Source organism: Cyprinodon tularosa, unplaced genomic scaffold, assembly GCF_016077235.1.
Source record: "Cyprinodon tularosa strain WSP-4 unplaced genomic scaffold, ASM1607723v1 ctg1432, whole genome shotgun sequence".
Lineage (NCBI taxonomy): Eukaryota > Metazoa > Chordata > Actinopteri > Cyprinodontiformes > Cyprinodontidae > Cyprinodon > Cyprinodon tularosa.
This window is the reverse complement of record NW_024038257.1, coordinates 27,664-52,574: the sequence shown is the minus strand read 5'-3', so window position 1 is coordinate 52,574 and position 24,911 is coordinate 27,664. Positions and strand designations below refer to the sequence as shown.

The 24,911-nt window shown below is 38.9% G+C and overlaps 1 protein-coding gene across 1 annotated transcript in view; it reads left to right on the top strand.

Annotated features, from left to right (window-relative positions):
- The first annotated feature begins 878 nt into the window (after window positions 1-878).
- Window positions 879-24,911, top strand: part of LOC119779182 (importin-11-like) — a 41,963-nt gene continuing 17,930 nt past the window's right edge. Inside the window, exons 1-8 of the mRNA XM_038278741.1 lie at window positions 879-1,029; window positions 2,373-2,431; window positions 8,247-8,295; window positions 16,502-16,572; window positions 16,686-16,878; window positions 18,707-18,859; window positions 19,577-19,620; window positions 21,012-21,102. Coding sequence (XP_038134669.1) covers window positions 2,420-2,431; window positions 8,247-8,295; window positions 16,502-16,572; window positions 16,686-16,878; window positions 18,707-18,859; window positions 19,577-19,620; window positions 21,012-21,102 — 613 coding nt within the window. The 5' untranslated portion in view covers window positions 879-1,029; window positions 2,373-2,419. The remainder of the gene's footprint in view (window positions 1,030-2,372; window positions 2,432-8,246; window positions 8,296-16,501; window positions 16,573-16,685; window positions 16,879-18,706; window positions 18,860-19,576; window positions 19,621-21,011; window positions 21,103-24,911) is intronic.

Below are 24,911 nucleotides of genomic sequence, written 5' to 3'. Positions count from 1 at the left end.
CTTTTTTGTGTGTGTTCAAAATCAAGTCTTAAGCCTACGGAGAAATGAACATTTTTGCATATCAGCTGATGCAATAAGACTTGAAACCAACATTTGGTACAGTGGAGGACGTGATCTAAGATCATTTTCTAACTTTGTTTCATCTTATTTCAGCTTCTATAAATTGGATTAGGCTTGGATCTGAGGAATTTGAAATGATCTGAGGAATTTAAAATGGAAACATTTGAGAAGTCTCTCTAAAGAGAAAACCTGCCACACTGGCAGTTTGCGTTACAAATATATTAAAGCCTATGCTGTGCTGTCAAAATAAGGATTTATTTTTCAGTAGACACTCCTCACAGCACAGCTAGTGGATCTTATTTTTCTATTTTTTCTATTTTTTGTTGTTGTTGCTCATTTACTTTTTAACAAAGTTTCAAGTTTTCATTTCACTTTGTTTTCCATTATCTTTGAAAACTGCTTATTTATCAAAGGCATTTCACAGTTGAAGAATCTGTGATGCAGTTGTGGCTTTAGGGTAACCAGATGAAATTAATCTTTAGTCACTGTTTGTATTGCAATAAATTCAAAGGCTTTGCCCTGTTTAGCAACCATAAAAACCCTGCATCTTGAGAGGTTTTTATAATTATTTTAGTCCAAAGTTGACCTTAGCAAGAATAATTTACAGCTCTTATCTTAAAGCTTCCACTTTCCTCTGTACTCGTAAGGGGAGTGCATCAATAACAAGATTAGTCTCTGTTTCAGGTGCTGTTCACAAGCATGCTAATCTATTATGCTCATACATAATTAACATGTTATTAATTTCACTGGTGTTGCATGGTGAGCTGAAATGTCTGCCTAAATCCACAGTGCTACCTGGATTTGACTGACTTTGCTGTCATTATGACTCTTGGCAGCTGGCATCTGGCATATACAGCTTTGCGTGTTCCCTGTGGAGTCATCACACGGATTGCTTCTTGCAGCAGGTCTGTGCTAGAGATGAGGCTGCAGCGCTCAACTCTTTGGAGAGGACTCTGCTGTCTCTTAAAGGTAACTGCTCCAAAACTCTCACATGACCAGATGTGGCACCTTTACTGCTTTTTCACATCAAAGGATGTTTTTCAATTGGACCTAAAGGATAACCTAAAACAACTAAACAATCTTACTCTGATTGTTGAATCTGCCATTAACACTTATTAACAGATATTTGGATAAGGTACATGAGCCACATCCGTACTTGATGAGTGGTAAATGAAAACTCATTTACTATTCAGGAATGCATAAAAGAGCATATTCAAAGGTTTGGGACTTAGGTGAAGGCCCTTTAGAGCCTTTTCTCCAGACATGGGGAGAACATGAAAAGTGAGTTATAAGAGCAACATCTAAACTCTCCAGTCCTCACTTTAATCATTTAAGGACAGAGATTACAGTTCAAGAACAAAAAATAAATTGATTAAAATGCTCTCCATTGATGAATTCTGACTAGAAAAAAAAGCTTATTTTAACCCCCCCCCCAAAAAAAAAATCTTTATTCCCAAGACTTTTGTTAACATTCTGTGGACTGATTCCTCAAGATTTCTGTCCTATTGCATCTGGCATAAAATCCATTTAGCTTTCTGGTAAATAATGCCAACCCGATATTTCCACATGATGTCTGTATAATATTCTGGGGTTGCTTTTCTTCTTCACTGGCAGATGTCATTTTATAATTGATTGGAGAATGATTCCAATAAACCCGCAAGTCAACCTGTGAATGGTTTAGAAAAACTAAATGAAATGCTTTAGTCTGACCTTAAACAAGCTGCTGCTGCTAAAAAAAGTGCTGAGTAAGGCTGATATAAGCAACCAAGAAAAGAAGAGCAGGCCAGAGTTTCTTCACAATGGTATGAAAGGCTAATTGCCTGTTACAGCATTTAAACCTTTTGTTGCCACTTGTAAAACCAAGGATAACACCACCGCTCCTTAGGATTAGTGTGCAAACTGGATTAGCATGGATACAGTTTTTCCATAAACCAATCAAATCTTCATTTGTTTTGTTGTGATATTAGCCATCTATAGCTCTTGACCTTTTAGATCTCACAGAATGGTAAAAACTGTAATCATGTTTATCATGTTACACTATAACTGTGTTTAATGCCTAAAGGTGCTGTCATATATCCCAAAACATTATCTGGACTTAATTGTTGAACCATATGTTTCATAATGTATTTTACTCATCCTATTTCAGCTAATTAGAGAACTCAGTTATTAAGAAAACTTGTAAACTCCGCTAAATATTACGTTTGTCTGAATTAAATACTGCTGTATTTAAGCGGTGATTTTTGTTGACCCAGTTTGTATCTCTTGACTGTCTTGCATGTTAACTTTTATGTTTTTCTGCTGGCCTGTCTTAGTGCTGCGCAAATTGACAGTCCACGGATTCCAAGATCCCCAACAGAATATGGAAGTAATGGTAAGCTAAGTTTTTTTTCAGTCTGTATGCCTCAGAACCAGTCATTTTTCTAAAGCTTACACTCAACTAGAAGTGTTAGGAGTCAAAAACAGCTCAATTCACTCCATGCAAAATATAGATTGGCTATGATGATTGAAAGTGCCTCAAGCCTTGTCTTGGTTCAAAGAGTGAGAAGTTCAGTTTGTTCTCTTCTCCCACTCCCAGTGGGGAAAAAAAGTTAGAATTCATTAAACTATTTTAGTCAGTGTAAATCAGCTTTAAAATAATCATTTTGATTAAGTTGTTGCAATATCTAAATCCTAAATTTTTAATCACAAATTTCATTTAAATTTGAAATGAGCCAACTTTATGTAAACTTCAGATCAATCATTGGTTAAAAAAAAAAAAAAGAAAAAGAGATGTTTCCATAATAACAGGAAAATAACGGAATGCTGCAACCTGCAACAATTTGACTGCAACATTACTTTACTGTAGTTTGGCAGCGGTCTAGTTGGTTCTTTGGAAATAAGTGCCGTAGATTGGAAGAAAATTTGATATTCCAAATTTGCTTTGAAATGAAAGGCAGACAGTGGAAAAATAAAAAGATGCCCCTATGATCAGCACGACTAGCATGCTTAATTTGGCAAACTAGATTAAGTTAATTTAATCAACAGCTATGATTCAATTTCTTTGCTTAAATTATTATCGGAGATGGCATTGGAATTTAATGACACAGTTCTTTCAGATGTTTTCAAGTCCTTTCTGTATATGATTAAATGATGAATAACGTAACCAAGAAACTAGGGGTGGAACGGTTCACAAAATCCACGGTTTGGTTCACGGTTTCGTGGTCACGGTTTTCGGTTCGGTTCGGTATATGTTGATTGTTAGCCTCACATGTAGGTCGTGTTGCTGTTAGCATAAACAAAACGTGTTAGCATAAACAAAGCGTGCTGCTGGCGCATTTTCCAACTCCGAGACAGTCGAACCGAACGGTTCGTACGGTTTTCATAAACAGTTCCATCCCTACAAGAAACTACTGAAAAATATATATTATCAAAAAAAGAGAAATGCAAGAAAACAAGCTTAGGTTTAAAAATGATACTGCAGCGTTAAATTCATTCCTTCCACTTTTTAAAAATCTGCATGTTTTTGGTCTGTGCCCTACACTCTCCCCTGGAGATAACCAGGATGTAGAGTACAGCGTAGAACGCTGCACGGAGTATTAACACTGCAACTGTGCTAGCAATGTTCTATTTTCCCAACCAATCGTTGATGCAAGCATAAACCCGTCTGGTTTTAGATATAAGTCCTGAGAGGATACAAAAGGCTGTATAGTACGAGCATTTTACTCACATTTGCGCCTAAAAATAGGAAAAGGAAATAGCAGCATGTGTGCCAGTACAGCTTTCCTCGCTTTCTTTCACATTTTGCTCGTGAAATAATTCAGACCTGGTTTAAATGGGATATCTGTTTGTCTTTTATTAAGAATAGGAAAGGGGGAAAAATTTCCAGAAACTGAAATGATAAATTTATATAAGGAAAATACCAGAACCAGTTACGAGACGTCCCTGCTGCGACGCCTACAGTGGCACAATAGTGTGCAAACATTTTACTCCTCATCAGCACCTTAACATGAGAGAAGCGTCGTGAGAACAGGAACCCCGCTCACAGATGCAGGTGAAGATGCTGCGACCCCTGCAATCCCTAAACATTAAGTTTAGGGAGGAAAAAGCTACTGCCTTGGTTACGTTAAAACTACATACGATGGAAATATCTCTATCCTGTCTTTCAATGAGCGTAGTAGCCATGGAAATAGTCATTTGCCTCCTCATCTGAGAATAAACCTGAGGGAAGTGCTTTGAAAACGTGAACCCTGCACCAGACTGCCATCAGCGCACCCAGGCAGGTGAGAACAATGCTGCCAACTCAGCAAATTTGTTACTATACTTAGTGACTTTTCAGACTAGTAAATAAAACCAAGTGACTATATCCTGCCTTTTTGGAGACGTTGGTGACAACACATGCACCGATTGCTCTGAGTTTAGTGTCTTCAGTGAGCAGTGAGTGAGCAGCCCCTCCCTCCTCCAGAGCAGAGTGACTCTCCTCTGTTTCCCCAGTGAACATGAGTCACACCTGCAAAGCTTCCACCGATCCCCCCTAAATTAAAAAGTGGGATGTAAATATATTTTACATATTCTTTTTTTTTTCTTTGAACCTGTTGCTCTAAAATAGATCCTTCTTGCATTTTATTCATATACAACCTCATCCACAATTTGCCTCTGTTAACTGCCTTTAAATTGAATTTGATAACATAAAATAACATTAATTTAGTATCAGTTCAGGTTAAAATAACCTTCTGGAAAACTAGAAAATTTTTTATAAAATGATCTTGTGTTTTAAATGTATTTGGAGTATTTTTAATCACTTTCTTTTTTGCTAATGTTGATGAACCTGTAATATACAAATAATATTATAGTGTGAGAGAAGGACTGAGAAGGAAATGAATATTTCTTCATTGCTATAATTGGTCTTAGAGAAAAATAAGTGCAATAAATGCCATATGACAAGGGTTAATGTAAGACCTGCTGCCCTCCTTCACCCAGTGTCATAGCCATGATGGTCCCTGATTGGCTTTCCTAAAGCTTATGTAAACAAAGGTTTCGGTTTTTAAATTCCTATGAATTGCACCTTGGGTACCTCCCAGCACCGGCAGTACTCACACTTTGCTGTATTCACCAAAAAACAACGCCATTCACCCTTCCAGATGCTACCTTCGCTTTTATCCCCAAATCTTCAAAGGCACTCTCTACATAGGAATATCATGGAAATAGTTTTCCCTGAGCACGAAATTCATATTGGGTTCACTTGAACAACACCCGGGAAAAAAACATAGTGGGTGTTTGCAAATGTTTATGAAATGTTTTTTTTCTATTCACCCCACTTATTTAAGCTATTTTGCCTTGGTGCTTTTTGCTCAGCTCCCTGTGGAGTCCAGAGTCTAGCTTTTAGAACATCTGTCCTCATGTTGATTTTCTTCATGCTTAAAGTAAAAGTTTCCAAAAAAAGTCAAGAGGGGAGTAGTTGTGTCATGTTAATTTAATTATTTGCTAAAGCTGCCTTAGATAACAATTTTGCATGTGTGTCGTCGTCGTGTCAAAAAACAGTATATGTTGTACATGCAGTATGTGTTGACATTGTCATAGATAAATAATGACAGTTCAGTGGGTTGTTCAAACCCAATCAACACCTCCTTTCTCTGCAAATCTCACAATTCCAAACTTCCAGCATAAAACAGGCGAATCCAAACGAAGCCCCGAGTTTACGTCAACTCGGGGGTGGTGCTTTTCTTGGTTCTGGACTTTTGTCACGATTTTGAAATTTCCCCCCAGACATTTTTTCAGGCGTGAAAAGTAGGACATGCCCAGGAAAAAGAGGACGTCTGGTCAGCCTACCATATCAACAATTTAATGTTTCAGTGAGTGAGTGCTTGTTGCTATGATGCGTCTTTACTCAGCAGCTTTGGTCGTTGTAAACCAACCAATCAGCACACAGCTTATCTAAATATTCATGATCACACCATAAAAGGAAGAAAACCTTTCGGGCTATTAACCAGGCTTGCATTTGGGCTCATAGAACAGCAAATATGCCATTTTCAGCCCAACCAATGTTACACACCCTATTCGGAGACCTTAAGAACCAGCACCAAATACCCTATAGAATCATTCTATTACCCCTTTAATCAATGATAGATATAATGCTTAATTACATGTAATTAAATTGATTAAATGGATTAAAGGTTCTATTTTTCAAAAAGCTTTAGTCAGTATTTCCTCTATCCTTAGTTTTATTTAACATTTTTTGTGGTGCATTTTTTGACAGTAACTTGTTCATCTAAGGACTAATCACATTTCCAGCAGAACAAACAATTTCAGCTTTGTCGGTTTTCCCTTGATTTTCTTTGGAATACAATCACTACTAACTATTTGTTCCCCCTCACACAGGCGCAGCGCTCATATGTTGTATAGTATTGATTTGTCTAGTGTGCAGTCTGTTGAAATTGAAGTCTTTTTAACTACGAACAGCGCAATCATCAGTCTTTGTTTAGCATTGCTTCCTTGAACTCTGCCTGCTGTGTCACAGCCTTCCAGCAGTAGTTTGTAGCATTTACTCTGGAGCCTCTGTTATTAAGCTGTTTGTAAGAAGACTCTTCACACATGACATAATCATTTCAGACAACTGAAGGCTGTTTTCCAATCATAGTAACAGAAGCATTGATGGAGAACAACACTGCTGAAAATATTGACTCTGCCAGAAATGACTGAAAAATTTCAGGTGGTCTAAAACTGTATGAACAGTGGGGCAACTTTATTTTTCTTTGAAAAGCCGATTAAATGTGTATTCGTTGCTTGGTGTTTAAACAAGCACTAGAATAATGCCGTAAAAATAAACCTCGTTTGAAACAAAATCCTTTTAGTTTCTTTGTTTCACCCTAAAAAGATGCATTAATTAAAGTTAGGCCGGTGCAGTTAATTATAATTGTATTCTGATTTCAATTTATGCTTCCTGATAATTTCACTTCTATCCAAGATGTCCTCTTGTTTTTTTTTTAATGGTATTTCAGCTTCGCTAAGAAGTTTAAAGACTTTTGTTAGTACAAATCGTCACAGTACATCATTTGTATACATATAACCTGAGCTATGATATTGCTATTAATTTTCTTACTATTTTATATCCAATGTGGACCAGAAAAGCCGACTTGCTACTTTGCAAAGGACCATTTCTTTGTTTTCACTGCCATAGGCAGCAGCTCTGAATCTGATAGCATGGCATAATCTTGAAAAAGAGGTGAACCAACAGTAGATTGAATTAATAATCCACGTCAGACCTGGTTCTGTCTGTTTCACCTCTGATCTGTATGTTTTAAAACAAGATACAAGTGAAACAAGTGTCAATATTAATAAATATTTATTGCTGCGAATGAATAACTTGAATGCACCATCTTAAATATTTTTCAGCAGTTTTCACACTGTATGCATATTTTTAATAGAAAATCATTTAATAACAGAACAATTACTTGATCCAAACTATTCATCAAACCTCAAACAAGGATATCAAGGCAGATAAAAATTTTGGTGTTTTAGAATATGCCTCTGCACAAACATTGAGCAGTTATCAGTGTGCAGACTTAGGTAATTAAAAGAGAAGCTACAACAGTTCCCTTTTCACTCATCCGTTAAGTAGGAAACACAAATCAAGCAAGTACTTTTATATTCTTTAATAAACAGTGTTTTACATTATTACTAAATCAGTTTACATTTAGCTTCTAATTATTAAAAATAGCTATTATTTATTTAAAGTTTCTCCATCTTGTCAAAATGTCAGCAGAATTATAACTAATGGCTGTTATAATCGGTGATCTCCATCATTCCCCCACCAAGTCATTTGAGCTGTAATTGTGACCCTTCCTCCCCTACAATAACGCTGTTAGGATCTTCAGCTGCTGGCTGAAACGGAGGTTTGGGATGTGTGATTAATGACGCTGCTTTTGACCTCGTAGCTGAACATTAATGCCGAATTAAACAGATAGCCCCTCCATCTATCATTTAATTTCTCAAGCTAAGCTTCTACAACACCAAGCTCTGGAAAACTGTTTCATTCTGTGGGGCTCAGAGCCTTTATTGATATTCATAGACATAGAGGAAAGTGGTCCCATGTGCACATGAACATAAAGTTTATGTGTTAGTATATCTGCTTCTCTGTAATGCATGTTGAGTGATCATGATTCAGCTGCTGAAATGTAAACGGATGAATCATATGTCTTTATTTTTTCCAGGGTTTCCTGAATGCAGTGTTTGAAAGGCTAAAACAGTTCTTGGAATGCTGTGAGTACTTTGTTTTCTTCCAGACTTAAATCTTCGATCCTTAATTTTTCTTTCAGCAAACATACTTATTTCTATTTCATCTGGTTAATGCAAGATGTCTGCTGTCTACATTTCCTTGATGGCAATTTAAAAGGCTGAGGTAAAACCAGATGTCTTGTTGGTCCCCCCTAAAGGGAAGAAATACTTTTCTCTAAACAGACAATAGTCAGTTATAAAATGTTTGCTAAACTTAATGATATGCTATAGTTTGAAACCTTTTTCTAAAAGCCACTTCATATCTACAATAATATTTCCATCACTAAACATGTTTTTTTACGGGGTTATCCCAGTCTGATATTGGAAATTGATCTAATATCAGCCTAAAAGAGTATAGAAATATATTGGCCTCCAACAAAAATCTCTGATATGAGCATGCTAATATAAACACTTAATTTCTTTTTGTAAGTTTGTTACCTTTAATGATAAATGAGTCAGATGTTCTGATACCTACTGTTATTGACAAAATGTCTCTTTAATTGATATCACTTGATCAAGCCTGTCCCATCAACCAGGAATGCTAAACTACATTATAATCAAAAAAAGTATGTATGATTTGTGTTGAGTGCCTGAATATTCCAAGGAGTGCCTAGGATCTTGGCCTTTTAGCCATGGCCTAGGAGTGCCAGGGCTAAAATGTCCTAGGTGACTAAGACTAAGAGTAGCTCGCAAGACCATCATGGAAACCAAGGACCATGACGTTGCCCAGTATGGCATAGCCGGAGCCCCACCCTGGGGCAAGGCCTGGGGCAGGGGCTTGCATTCGGCCGGGCTCAGCCCGAAAGGACGGCGTGGGCTCGCCCTCCTGTGGACCCATCCACCACAGAGGTATCTGTAGGGGTCAGGTGCAGAGAGCACTGGGTGGCGGTCGAGGTGGGGTGCCTCGACGGCCTGGTCCGTACCAGATCTTATGGCTGTAACGACATGGAACGTCACATTGCTGGGGGGAAGGAGCCTGATCTTGTGCGAGAGGTTGAGAGGTACTGGCTGGATATAGTCAGGCTCACCTCTAAGCACGGCTTGGGTTCCGGATCCTATCCCCTGGATAGAGGCTGGACTCTCCACTTCTCTGGCATTGCCTGCGGGGAGAGGTAGCAAGATGGGGAGCCTTTTTGCTCGCCATCTCAGTCGTCACATGTTGGAGTTCACCCCGGTGAACAAGAGGATCATATCCCTACGCCTTCGGGTTGGGTACAGGCCTCTCACCGTTGTCTCGACATATGGGCCCAACATCATTGTAGAGTGCTTGACCATCTTGGGGAGCTTTTGAGGGGTACTAGATGGTGCTTCAACTGGGGACTCCATTGTTCTACTGGGTGACTTCAACGCCCACGTTGGCGATGACAGTAAGACTGGGACAGGGGTGATTGATAGGTATGGCCTCCCTGATCTGAAACCGAGCAGTGTTCTGTTGTTGGACTTCTGTGCTAATCACGGTTTGTCCATAACAAAAACAATGTTCAAGCACAAGGGCGTCCATAAATGCACGTGGCACCGGGACACCCTAGGCCGAAGATTGATGATTTACTTTATAATTTTGTCATTTGATCTCTGGTCGCGTGTCTTGGACATTCGGGTGAGGAGAGGGGCTGAGCTGTCAACCGATTGCCAGCTGATGGTGAGCTGGATCTGCTGGCAGGGGAGGAAGTCGGTCAGACCTGGCAGGCCTAAGTTAGTTCTGAGGGTCTGTTGGTGGATCCCTCTGAGTGCAGTCTTCAACTCCCACCTCCGGACGAGTTTCTTCCATATCCCGAGGGAGGTTGGAGACATGGAGTCGAAGTGGTCCATGTTCTCCTCCTCCATTGTCGATGCAGCGGTTCGTAGCTGTGGCCGTAAGGTCTCCGGTGCCTGTCGCGTTGGCAATCCCCGAACCCGGTACTGGTGCCCGGAAGGAGGAAGAGACCTACCTGGCCTTCTTAGCTAGTGGGACTCTGAAGTCAGCTGAGAGTTACCGGCAGGCCAAGCATGATGCGGCTCATGCAGTCACAGTGGCAAAAACTTGGGTCTGGGAGGAGTTTGGAGAGGCAATGGAGGAGGACTATCGGTTGGCCTCGAAAGTGTTCTGGCAAACTGTCCGCTGCCTTAGGAGGGGGAATCAGTGCTTCACCAACAATGTTTACATTGTGGGCAAAGCTCTCTATTTACCGATTGATCTACGTTCCCACCCTCACCTATTGTGATGAGATCTGGGTAATGACCGAAACGACAAGATTGTGAATACAAGCAGCCAAAATTAGTTTCCTTTGCAGGTTGGCTGGGCGCACCCTTCAGGATCGGGTGAAGAGTTACCCGGGAGGAGCTCGGAGCAGAGTCGAAAGGAGCCAGCTGAGGTGGCTCAGGCATCCGTTTCGGATGCCTCCTGGTTGCCTCCCTCTGGAGTTGTTCCAGGCATGTCCCATTGGGAGGAGGCCTCGTGGAAGGCCTAGGACCTGGTGGAAGGACTATGTCTCTGAGATGGCCTGGTGTTGCCTCTGGGTCCCCCAGAGTAGCTGGAGGAAGTGTGTGTGGATTGGGAACTCTGGGTATCTTTGCTTAGACTGCTGTCTCTGCGACCCTGCCCCAGATAAGCAGAAGAAAACGGATTGATGGATGATTTGTCTTAATCTTGTATCAACCAGGTCAATACTCTAAGCCAGAATATTTGTGTCATTTGGGAATCAAAAATTTGCATCTGGACATTCCTATTTTTCATTTAGAACAGAGGTCTTCAACAGGGGGTCCGCATGGGGGTCACGAAAGTCTTGGTTGATTACTTTTTTTAAATATTCCCTCCTGCAATTTTTTGCACTAATTAAAATGTCTCTAAATACACATTAACATGAATTCAACACACTGTAGTAAACAGATAAATTAAAGCAGAAGGTGTCTTTCAGTTATCAATGCACACATTGGCGACACACAGGAGCTCTTTCAAACCTGGGCACCGTTTAATTCACAACACCTGTCCCATCAACCAGGAATCAGATTCAGAAATACTTTAATAATCCCAGGGCGAAAATACTTTCGTTACATAACTCCTTATGTAATAGAGTGACTATAGGACCAGTTTGATATAACACAATTTAATACAATATATATAATTAGGGGGTCTCCGCTCCATCTCGCAATCAGTTTGGGGGTCCTTGGCCTCGAAAACGTTGAAGACCCCTGATTTAGAATGATCTGCAAATGAACATTTACCTGCCTAAAGACATACTCATCTACAGTTGATCCCAAAATTATTCATACTGCTTGCCAATCTAGATGTTATATTTCTCTCATCCAAGAGTGTCTTTTCTGTTTTTAATTGGATATGTGGCAGGCCACTCAATCAAATCAGTTTAAAAACAAAATCTATATTTGATGGCATTTGATTAAAAAAAGTCTCTATTTTTATCCATCTTAATCAACTGAAATATCTTTATCAGCATCATACCAACAAAACTCTGTGTAAAATAGTTGAGCAGCTGTTTGCATGTTTGCTGAAATCCAAACTGCTCCCACACTGCCACTTTTTCGTTCAGCTTGGAATCATATTCCATCTGCTGTTTCACTGACTTGCTACTCCTCACAGGGCTCGCATGGTAAACTGTGTAGTACTTTTCCCACCTGTTTCTGTCTTGATTGGTGGATGTGTGGCTGCTGTGACTTGGATGACTCTGCATCACGTCTGCTAACATTACATGAAGTCGCACTTGCAAACAGAATAAAAACTGCATGGACATAAAGTCAATACAGTGCAATTGTGAATGGATTCACATAATGTACGATTTGGATACAAATAAGAGAGAAGCTAACAAAGCAGTTGTAAAGTCATTTACCGTATTTTCACGACTATAAGGCGCACCTAAACGTCTTTTTTTCCCCTCAAAATGTGGGGTGCGCCCTATGGTGCGGTGCGCCCTATCTGCGGACGTTGTTGAGACCACCATGAGAATGTGAGAACCTTAAAGGGGGAAGTGTGGGCATGGCTTGTGTATAAAAGAACAGGTATGTGCTTTATGCAGAACATTGTTGTCTTAACAACCCTGGAAATGGCAAAGAGACACGCCTATGAAGCCCAGTTTAAACTGAAGGCTATCAGCTACGCAGAGGAACATGGAAATCGAGCAGCTGCGAGAGAATTCAATATAAATGAATCGATGGTTCGCAAGTGGAGGAAGCTGAAAAACGAACTCCGACTGGTGAAGAAGACGCAGCTGAGTTTCCGCGGACATAAGGGGAGGTGGCCCGAGTTGGAGGAAAGACTCGAGCGGTGGATCGTGGAGCAAAGAACGAGTGGGGCCAGCGTTTCAACTCCAGCTGGAGTTGTTATTAAGGCGAATGAAAAAGGCTGGATGGATGAGGAGATGATGAAAGCTTGGCTGAGGGAGGTGTATGTAAGGAGACCAGGTGGTTTTTTCCACGCATCACCATCTCTGTTAATTTGTGACTCCATGCGTGCCCATCTCACAGCCGATGTGAAAAAAAAGGTCAAAGAAATGAACGCTGTGCTTGCTGTTATTCCGGGAGGTCTGACAAAGGAACTTCAACCGCTCGACATCGGTGTGAACCGGCCGTTCAAAGTAAGGCTGCGAGCGGCGTGGGAGCGATGGATGACAGACGGAGAGCACAGTTTCACTAAAAGTGGAAGGCAGCGCCGGGCAAGTTACGCCACCGTTTGCGGATGGATTGTAGATGCTTGGACTAACGTTTCTGCTGGGACTGTTGTTCGAGCTTTCGCAAAAGCCGGCATCATTTCCAAGGAGCCGCCCGGCACGGAAAGTGACTCTGACAGCGAAGAAGAAGGGGAAACTGGCATGTCGGATTTAGCGCAGCTGTTTAATTCAGAAACAGAGGATGAGGACTTTGAGGGGTTTGATTAATACTCTGTAATAAATACTTGAATAAAGCACAATCATACTCAGTTTTGCTCCCGCTCTATTTTTCTACCTGAAAACTTAATTCAACAGCAGCCTCTGGGCCGCGGCGCATCCGGGCTCACCTCCGCAGGTGTTTTTTCATCTAAATAATCTAAATCTTTTTAAGTGAGAAAGCCCACCTGAAAATTTAATCATTGCAGTCAGTTCATCCAGATTATTATCCTGCCTATGTTTTAAGTTAATTTATGCGTCAATAAACTGTATCAGAGGAGTAATCACAGCCCTGTGTCATCAGCGATGTGTCTCTCACGGCCGGTTCCCAGGTTTGAATAATACTTTGTAATAAATACACCTTGCAGCTTTATTTGCTGTGATCAGTGGGAATAAAGTAGTTTTAATATGTTTTTAAGTGGGAAAATCCACCTGAGAGGACATGTACCTGTATATAAAAAACGCGCCCTATAGTCCGGTGCGCCTTATGTGTGTGTTAAATACAGAAATGGCACACATAACTGAGACTGCGCCTTTTAGTCCGGTGCGCCTTATGGTCGTGAAAATACGGTATTAATGCAATCTCAGCAGTGAGAAACCCGATAGAATATAAATCAAATGGAGCACTGAAGCAGCCATTTGACGAGCATTTTAGGAATCCAAGGGACAATTGTTTCATTAAATTAATCACAGCTGGCCAACGTCCCCATGGGGTCCTAAGTCCCCCTATCTTAAGATGGAGTCCGGAAAGAAAAAAAAAAAAAGATGGAGTCCAATGAGATCCCTTACACACCTGCAGCGCTGTTTACGGTCTCCTGTTTGTGTGAATCATCTAGTGTTGCTGAAAGTAATAAGTAATAATATACTCTGCATTCTATTCGCAAAAAGTGTCATTTGATTCATACTTTTAGGTTTAAATTGCTGCAGGGATGTGCACAAGTTATCTGTAGTGTAAGAACAATAACAAATAAATAAGAAAACCTTGAAGGATACATTCAGTTACACAAAATCATACAAAAATCAAGCAATATCACATCAATCAGGTTCTTAAATGGAAAATAACCTAAAACATGTAAAAAAGTAAATAAAATTAAAGTTGAATAAGAAGCTCTTGAAACTGTTTCAATGTCTGTATAATGAATAAATAAATCTAAACTCCCTTTACCCTCTGTCTGTCTGTCTTTTAAGAGACTTTTACAACCTTTTAGAATGATGGGCCTTTTATCTTAAGCAATAAAATTGACAATTACTTCTGTTAGATCATTTTTGGGTTAGGTTGGAGGTTTAACATCCGGCGCGGTCTGGGTGTATCTATCAGATGCTGCCGCTGTTGTGGGTGTGCCTACAGTTACAAAACTGATATATATTTGATATGATATTAATAGCCTGTAATATAGAAATATTAGGCCTACTGTTTTCAGATGATACACCCTGTTGGTAGTTGAGCTGTGATATACAAACTGTTGTTGGCAACTTTTTTTCAGCTTTTTTTCTGCCATCTATTTTTGTAAAATTCTGCCATATTGGTGATTGTCTTTCACATAGATGCTCAAGAACGTCTCACTGTAAGTTAAACGCTAAACAATATTAAATATTCAGCAAATCTTTGGATGTTTAATAACATGGACGTACTTCTCTCTACATACACTGTGTGTAGGGCTAATCCAAAATACTGAAAAGAAGGGGATGTTCTAAGAAGACAGGCTGTGGCCATTTCTCAATATGTGTACTTGTGCGTTCCCATGTGCTCGTGTACTCGTGAAACGTCATCAGCCTCACCCCTAGTACTGCACAAAACCGAGAACGGACAAAGTCCCCGGATGTTGTTCTTGCCCCTCCCTCTTTAATGTGCCTGCATCAGAGCAGACTTGACCATTCTTGAGATTGACAGCTGTCCCAGCATGCACCGAAACAGCAGCTTCCAATGGAGTGGTCACAGAGCTCAGAGTATTTAGCTAAAAGATCTCTTTTCTTTCTTCTTTGTTCTTTAAGAGTACGTTTTAGAATAATTTGAGGCGAAAACATTATACTGTTTACGTCTGCAGCAGCCCTCTCTCATAACGGTGTGTGAAGTACCGCTACTGTTGATGCAGATTTTTTTTGTTTCATTTTGTCAAAATGTGCATTTTATTTGGGTGCATCTGACTGTTTTCATTATTATTTTTCCCCCACAAAATGAAAAAAAAACAAAAGTTTATTATTATCTTGGGACTATTAATAACAGAAGGATAAATGCAGCTCCAGACGAGCCAAGCATGTGGTGATGTCACGAGTACGCTTCTGTTCCAATTGACCCATATTTATGCTGCCTGCTCCCGTTCTCCCTGAGTCCACACTTCTCTGTGTTCTTCTCAAGAACATACTTGGCTATGACACAAGTCCATACTCGCGTTCTTGTGAATTGAGAAACGGCCTTTATGAGATTAACAGGCAAATTGGTTGACTAATAAGAATGTTGATCAACTCAGAATGAATTCATCAATAAGTCAACTAGGACTTGATACCCATGTAAGAATATTTAACATATTCGGCTGTCTTCTCATTTGCAAATGTAGGCTGCTGTTTCTTCATTTTCTTCTAAATTGTTCTGCAATTAGATGCAACAGAGCAAATAGGGACAGCAGTTCTCTTAGGATCCTGAATAAAAAAAACATAATTAGCTTCAGAAATAAAATTTGCCTCCATATACACTTCCATTTAAAATATCTCTTTGAAAGCCTCTTTTTACCCTGAAATAAGCAGAAGAAGTAAAGCATCACTTTTATACCCTTTGCAGTATGTCTATTGTTTTTTTTTTTTTTTTTTTTTTTTTTTTTACTGTTTGCTCGTATTGTGAGGAAAAACAGCAGGGATCCAGTTGTTCCTGCTTGTTGATGAAAATGCGTTATGGATGTTCCCAAGGTTGTTGATACGTAGGAGTTGAAAGCAAGAAATTGCTCAGAATTTTCTAAGGTGATTTAAAGCAAATCATCTGTGACCATAGAAACATTTTCTTTAAGTACTACATGACAAATACACTCAAACATTCAAGAATATTTGCTTTATCAAATCATAGGTCTAAACTATTTCTTAGTTTTTTTAAACTTCTAACTAATCAAAAATTAATTAACCAAATTAACTTAATTTTATGTATTTTTGTACCATAAAAAAGTTATGCTAGAAGAGCTTATTTCCTTTGTATTCATAGTACATCAGTTTTTCACTATAAGTCCTAGCTGTGTATTCAGTTTGGTTGCTCAGAAGCATGCATCAAAAATTATGTCTGGCATTTGAGAATTGAGCTCATTTAATGCTTATGAAAGAAAATGAAATATATCATTTGTATTTTTTGGTTTCAGGTCGGCAGGTCGGTTCAGAGAGCCCATGCAGAGAAAAACTGGAAAAGACAATTATTCTGTACACTAAAGTTGTAAGTAAATGGAAATTGGATGTATAACTATAAAAAGGAACAGCTTTCTGCTTGTAGTTTCTAACTGTAGTCTTTTGTCATTTCTGTACTTTTCTCCCCTTGTTGTTATATAGTTGTTGGATTTCCTGGAGTACCATCCATGTGCGTTCATTCCCCTAATCCAGCGCTCCCTGGAGTTTGCTGTCACCTATGTTTTCACACCTGCTGGAGAGGGAGTGACCTTCGAACGCTTCATTGTTCAGTGCATGAACCTCATCAAGCTGATCGTAAAGAATGACACATACAAACCTGCCAAGAACATTGATGGTGAGTTGTAAACTGTCTGAAGGGCAGTTTGAACATCCATATTAAGTCCAGCACCAGAGTTGTCCCCAGGTAGAGCTGATCTTGACAAATTTTCCCAGTGTAACCCAATAAACTACAAAAACTATAAATGCTGACGGGAAGAACCTGGTGCTGGTTTTATTGGACCTTAGTGCAGTATTGGAAGCTGGTGATAATTCTTTGCCTGGAAAACTGGGTCTGTTTTTCTGGTAAAGCACTTGACTGGTTTAAATCCTACATAAAGGACAGGGACCCATGTGTGTCAATAGGCAACTACACACATGCTCCCCCTAACTTAGTTCTTAATAAACAATACTATATATTACGATAGCTATGCAGACGACAAACGGCTGTACATTACGAAGTCACCTGATGAGTTTGAACCAATTTAACCACTGGGTAAATGCATAGAAGAAATCAATGCATGGATATGCCAACATTTCCTTCTGCCAAATCTAAACAAAACTGAAGTAATACGTTTTGGACCAAAGTAAGAACATTTAAAAGTTTAACACACAGCTTATTTCAATACATGTGGAAACCACCAATCCAAATCTGGGTATAGTGATAGAATTAATTTTCATCATATTATTACAATTAATAATTTTAGTTTTTTAATTATACATGGTAATAGTACTTTGAATTGCCTTGCTACTAAAATGTGCTGTATGAATAAACTTCCCCTCGCTTGAAGCAGAGATTCGCAGATATCTGCAGAGGACTATAAATATACATGGACTTCATACACCTTTTTTAATGTGGCCTATTCCCTTTATCACTAACGTCAGAAATGTTTTTCTAATCAATTTGTGAAACACACATAAGGAAACTAATTGTGATATTTGTCTGCAAAATAAAGCTTTATATTTTTCCTCAAACTCTTTCTTTGATCCTCTTCATATCGGAGATTTCTCCAATTAGGTTCATTTTATGCCATTCCTGGTTATAACCTAGTTGTTTGTTTTTCCATTATTTTACGGTGAATTTTTATGATGCTGCACGTCGTATTTTATAAGATACCTGATGATCCTTGTTGAGAGTGAAGCTAAAGATACACCAGAGTCTTTTCACAGCTTTCCAAAAATATTGACATTTTGGTATCAACTTGAAAGTGAGTGAGAGACATTCATGTTTTCACACTTTTGGAAGGGTTTTTGTATCCCTGCCTGTTTGCTTTTAATTACAGTTGTGACACAGACTTATGTTTTTTCAAGCTGAATTCCCAGAAGCTTCTGGCAGCTAGTTGTCTAATGTGTAAAAAACAGACATTAGATGTCCGTTTTTTACACATTAGATGCCAATCTCTCTAAAACTTAATCCTGCAATTCTTCTTTGCTTTAGCATTTTGTGTTAAGCGCATTGGTCCCATAGTTTTTTTTTTTTTTTTTTTTTTGCAGGTAAGACCTAAATTAGAGAGACTATTATGGTAAAGCAACACTTTGATGTCTTCATTTTAGGGTACACATCACATTCTGCTGACAAACAATTTGAAACTAAAATCGTGCAGGAATCCCTGAAACAGGGTCTATAAAAGTAAAATGCCATGTCCATGGCTGTATATAATATGTTTAACTACATGATAAAAACAATATATATAGTATTTAATATTTATTAAATGGATACGATAAAAGTTAAAAAGTTAAATTCAATAAACATACACCAAGCTAACCTGGTGAAGTAATTTAAAAATAAGAATGGCTTAAAGGTAAAAAAAATTAAAAGGAAAACTGCTGGTTTATCTTTATATGACATATGGACTGTGTTTTGTTCCTATGTTTTTCAACTGTGTTTTCCTTTCCCTGTTCTTTAGAGAGTAAACCTGAAAGTCTAGAGGCTCATAAGATCAAGACAGCCTTCTTCACTCACCCCACACTGACGGAAATTGGGCGCCGGCTTGTTTCACACTACTTCCTCCTCACAGAAGAAGAACTGGCCATGTGGGAGGAGGACCCTGAGAGCTTTGGTAGGTTTCCTAAGCTCATGAAAACAATTTGAGTCTAATAAATCTGAGCACATTTGAAACTGGGGGGAATTGCTTAGTTTTTGAATGTTTCAGAGTTGTCTATGTTTGTATCGTCTGAAATTGTTTAAAATATGTTATTAATTTATGCTCAAAACAATAGATTTGTGAAATCTAAAGAAGTGAGTCATGAGTGCTGGAAGCCTGGTTCTGCTGGAGGTTTCTTCCTGTTAAAAGGGAGTTTTTCCTCTCCACTGTCGCTACAAGCATGCTTAGTGTGAGGGATTGCATCCGAGTCAATGAGTCGATGCAATCAACTGGTTTTCCTTTGATAGAAAACTTTTAATCAATTTGACTATGATCTGGTGAACTGTGAAGTGCCTTGAGATGATATGTTTTGTGAATTGACGCTATATAAATAAACTGAATTGAAACTGAATTGAAACTCTTAACAGGTTAGTGGAACTAACCAGTTGATCTGGCTTTTTATAGGGTCATTCCTTGGCACTTCAAAAATCCTCCTTTTGATTTTTATAGGAAAACATCTTATATGAAATAATGGATTTGAACTTCTAGAACCGTAAGATGGAACTATGCAAATGTAGAAACACATTATTTTTAGTTATCAGTCAGCATAAACACAGTTGCTGTTGTGAAACGGGCATAAAATGTGGATGTAAAGTTCTAATGATTGCATTTTTTAAAAAATCATTTTAATAGCTGTTGAGGAAACTGGTGGTGACTCTTGGAAGTACAGTCTAAGGGTAAGTTGAATTTACATTACACAGATACATCCAGCTTGTACTTATGCATATCGTACACATAATGTTACATTAATTTAAATGCACTCTGAGAGCGCAGACCTCTGCAAAGCAGCAAATGTTGCCTGGAATTGTGACTTACTCCTATAGCTAAAACTGACACTTGATCTAGATCGTTACCAAATGAAAATGACATGAAGCACATCTCTGGTAAAATGTCTTTCCATAAAATCCTCTCATAAGATTTCAATTGATCCTGCTAACAAAGTAACAACGTTCAGTAAAATACCTCTGGACATTTTGAGTCCGATGCTGAGGCTGTCGATAGTCACTGCTGCCCCCCTCTGGTATAGTGAAGAACTGCTTGTTCCACGAAAATATCTGCATCTCACAATGTTAGAGAATCTTTTAAAACAATCCTATATCCAGATTATGATCCAGATCATCTGCAATATTTAATGGCTTCTTCCTTGGCCTGAGGCGCACCTCTTAACAATTTAACTGAAATCTGTTCATAACATTTTTTGTTATTTTGGAAACAGACAAATCAAAAACATAAAAACATAAACCTCCTTGGTGGAAGTAATGAATTTCACTCCTTTATAAAGCACTTCTAAACATGTATAATTTTGCAATCCAAAGCAATATCAGCCATCGCTTGTATCATTGTTTCATCTGTTGTGCTAACATCTGGTTTGGGTTTTCTATGGTGCATATATATGGGTCATTTCAATTTAAAAATCAGATTTTTCCTCTGAGTTGATAATTTCAAATGAAACAATCCAAAAAGCTGGAAATCTGAGTCGGGAAGTCGGGCAACACGACCACAGCTTACTTCTGGATTTCTGATGGTGCTACTCTTATCAACTCTTATAAAGCGTTTTTAGCACTTATTTGTTATTTATAATATATTTAGTAAATTTTACACATACATTATTTTTATTAATATTGTTTATAATATGCTGTTTTTTCAGGCAAAATACTGCATAGAAAAGTGTGTTTGTTGTTCTGTTTTAAGGAGGCTAGAGTGTCCATATTATATATCCATATGTTTCAAACAAACCTGTAAATGAAAAGAAATGGCAATGTGTGGACTGAAGCAAAATATCTTTATGGGTTTTCTCCTTCCTGTGGGGAAAAAATGAACCTAGAAGTGTTGCCCAGATCATCCAGCCCTAATTTTAGCATAGATATGATAGCAAAATAATTCAGAGTGAAGTTTGAGGGATCTTTGTCAGGAAAATCAATGACTCCATTTCTGACCATAATGTTGAATTTATGCTTTTAATAGAAACATGGTTACTGGGATATGGGTTCACAGGGTGTGTTGTTGAATCAAGGTATAATGACAGCTTATTAACTTCTCCTGTTTCTGCTTCTTTTTCTTTCATTAGCCTTGCACAGAGGTGTTGTTCCTGGACATCTTCCACAACTACAGTCAGACCCTGACACCAGTTCTCCTGGATATGGTTCAAAATCTACAGGGTCAGTGCAAAGTTTAATCAACTTATCTTATTCATCTTTTTCTGCTAACTTGTATTGCAAGCTAAATCTTTTGTTTTAGAAATCTTGGGACTGCCATTGCCAGTCTATGCATTCGACGTCACAGAAACACATTTTGTAGCCGTTTACCTCCATCTTATATTCTGATTGGAAGGCTCTAACTTTTAGTAATGTGTGTCTGTTTGTCTCTGCTGCATATTTTAGTGGTTTCAGCTCCAGCTGTTGGCAAGTTCTGACTAAGTGATTATCTCTGTGCAAGTGTGTGTTAATAGACAGCCATCCATCAGAGATTCACCCCCCCCCCCTTTATTACATTTACCGTATTTTCACGACCATAAGGCGCACCGTACTAAAAGGCGCAGTCTCAGTTATGTGTCCCATTTCTGTATTTAACACACACATAAGGCGCACCGGACTATAGGGCGCATTTTTTATATACAGGTACATGTCCTCTACTACCTTTAAATACCTCTACTGCGTATTTAAAAATACAGCGGGCCCAAAACTGAGTATGACTGTGCTTTATTCATGTATTTATTACAAAGTATTAATCAAACTTGCGAGCTGGCCGTGAGACAGACACATCGCAGATGACACAGCGCTGTGATTACTCCTAAATTAACTTAAAATCCTGAAACCTGCCGACGGAATATGTTCGCTTTTATTGCCGGTATCCTGGTGCCTGCAGTTTAAATTATTTAGATGAAAAACACCTGCCAGCCACCGTGTGAGGCTGCTGTTGAATTAAGTTTTCAGGTAGAAAAATAGAGCGGGAGCAAAACTGAGTATGATTGTGCTTTATTCATGTATTTATTACAAAGTATTAATCAAACCCATCAAAGTCATCATCCACTGTTTCTGAATTAAACAGCTGCGCTAAATCAGACATGCCAATTTCCCCTTCTTCGCTGTCAGAGTCACTTTCCGTGCAGCGCGGCTCCTCAGAAATAATGCCGGCTTTTGCGAAAGCTTGAACAATAGAGCCAGCAGACACGTTAGTCCAAGCATCTACAATCCATCCGCAAACTATGGCGTAACTTGCCCGGCGCTGCCTTCCACTTATCCTGAAACTGTGGTCTCCGTCTGTCATCCATCGCTCCCACGCCGCTCGCAGCCTTACTTTGAACGGCCGCTTCACACCGATGTCGAGCGGTTGAAGTTCCTTTGTCAGACCCCCCGGGATAACGGCGAGCACAGCGTTCATTGATTCACCTTTTTTTCACATCGGCTGTGAGATGGGCACGCAGCGATGGTGATGCGTGGAAAAAAGCACCTGGTCTCCTCACATACACCTGCCTTTCATCATCTTCTCATCCATCCAGCCTTTTTCATTTGCGTTAATATCATATGTCATCAGAGCGCTGTGTCTGTCTCGCTGTCAGCTCCCAGATCAGCTTCTCTGATTGATTGATGCGGCGCGTCCAGCAGCAAAACTTCAATTTTTCCATCTCGAGCAGCAGCAGCGCGTTGGCGGTGCGTCAGATGCTTAAACGCTCCTGCAGCTCAAAACGTGCTGCGGGACCTTTTGCTGCGCCTATACGCGCGTCAACCATTGACTTTGCATGTAAACTCGCTGCTTCTGCTGCACCTGCTGGGTCCAGTGTGGAGCGGTTGAACAGCGAGCACAGGGTTAATTTGTTTCCCCATGTTTTTCACATCAGCTGTGAGATGGGCACGCATGGAGTTACATATTAACAGCGATGGTGATGAGTGGAAAAAAAAACACCTTTTCTCCTTACATTCAGCCACTCTTTCATCATCTCCTCAATGGGGTGGTCTCAAAAGTCGCAGATACAACACACATAGGGCGCACCGCACCAAAGGGCGCACCGCACATTTTGAGGGAAAAAAAAGACGTTTAAGTGTATGAAGGACCAACTCTGCCATATTTAAAAATAAATACAGAAATAAATAAATGCTCATTAAATGTATAAGCATACAATTAATTGCCAACAAAAAAGTGAGACATAAATGTATATAACTCTTAATTAGCTTCTTTATTTATTTGCCTTTGTAATATTTACCTTATTTATTTTTCTGTCCTTTATAATCTTCAACTTTATTTTTTAATTACTTATATTTTTAAGTATTTATTTATGTGCATGTTATAATATTTTTGTCTGTTTTATTCTTCCTTTGTATTTTTTTACCTTAGTTATTTCTTCGCCGCTGTTTATTTCTCTCTGCCCTTTTTACATTTCTCTCTGCCCTTTTTACATTTCTCTATGCATTTATGCCTCATTATGCAAATGAGGAGGGGGTGTGTCCTAGAGAGTCAACTTCTGCTCATTGGTTGGCTTGGCGGTCCATCTCCTTAACTCACAGAGCTCATAGTACTCAGAGTTAAATGTTCTCTTTTCTGTTGCTGTTGTTCAATAAAAGTATGTTTTAAGATCATTTGAGGCGAGAACCTTATACTTATACCCATTCACAGATTTAATGCGTAATTTAAAAGAAAATTTGACGAACTTGAGAGGACCGTGGCAACCAGCGGAGCTCCGAAGCTGACGGCAGCCAGGTCTATAGCCAGGCTATGATGGCGATTTTTTGTTGTATTTGGCAAAGTTTGGCAAAGTCCCTACTCAAGTTCTAATGACTTCAGACTCGACATCAGACTCTCCTCCTGTAGATTCGACCGATGTAGTAAAATGCTTACCAACACGCTTCACACACGGTTATGCCGAGAGAGGGCCGCTGCAGATGGGCTGTGGTTAGACCTGGCTGCCGTCAGCTTCGGAGCTTTGCTGGTTGCCACGGTCCTCTCAAGTTCGTCACATTTTCTTTTAAATTACGCATTAAATCTGTGAATGGGCCATATAGTGATGCTTAAAAGTATAAGGTTCTCGCCTCAAATGATCTTAAAACGCACTTTTATTGAACAACAGCAACAGAAAAGAGAACATTTAACTTAGTACTCTGAGCTCTGTGAGTTAAGAAGATGGACCGCCAAGCCAACCAATGAGCAGAAGTTGACTCTCTAGGACACACCCCCTCCTCATTTGCATAATGAGACAGAAATGCATAGAGAAATGTAAAAAGGGCATAGAGAAATGTAAAAAGGGCATAGAGAAATGTAAAAAGGGCATAGAGAAATGTAAAAAGGGCAGAGAGAAATAAACAGCGGCGAAGAAATAACTAAGGTAAAAAAATACAAAGGAAGAATAAAACAGACAAAAATATTATAACATGCACATAAATAAATACTTAAAAATATAAGTAATTAAAAAATAAAGTTGAAGATTATAAAGGACAGAAAAATAAATAAGGTAAATATTACAAAGGCAAATAAATAAAGAAGCTAATTAAGAGTTATATACATTTATGTCTCACTTTTTTGTTGGCAATTAATTGTATGCTTATACATTTATTGAGCATTTATTTATTTCTGTATTTATTTTTAAATATGGCAGAGTTGGTCCTTCATATAAGTGCGCCTTATAGTCGTGAAAATACGGTAACTCTAGTTAATGTTAGCATAAATTACATGCAAAACAGACATATGTTTAGACCTGTACAGCTTAATAAAGCATTGGTAAGTATAAACAATATGCAGACTGCATGGATTATTTTCTGATGAGTCTCAATGATGTTCTACCAGATAATGTAAATAGAAAATCATGTAATGTTTGCATTAAAGTCATACCCCTCAATAAAATGTAGTTGTGGAAAAGCAGAAATAAATTAAGATAGTGTTGAAAAATAATGGTAGCCACACAAGATATTGACTCTTTGTGGGCAACTTGAACTTTTTCGGTGTTATGGAGATTGATGGCACTTGTTTGGAGATCTTA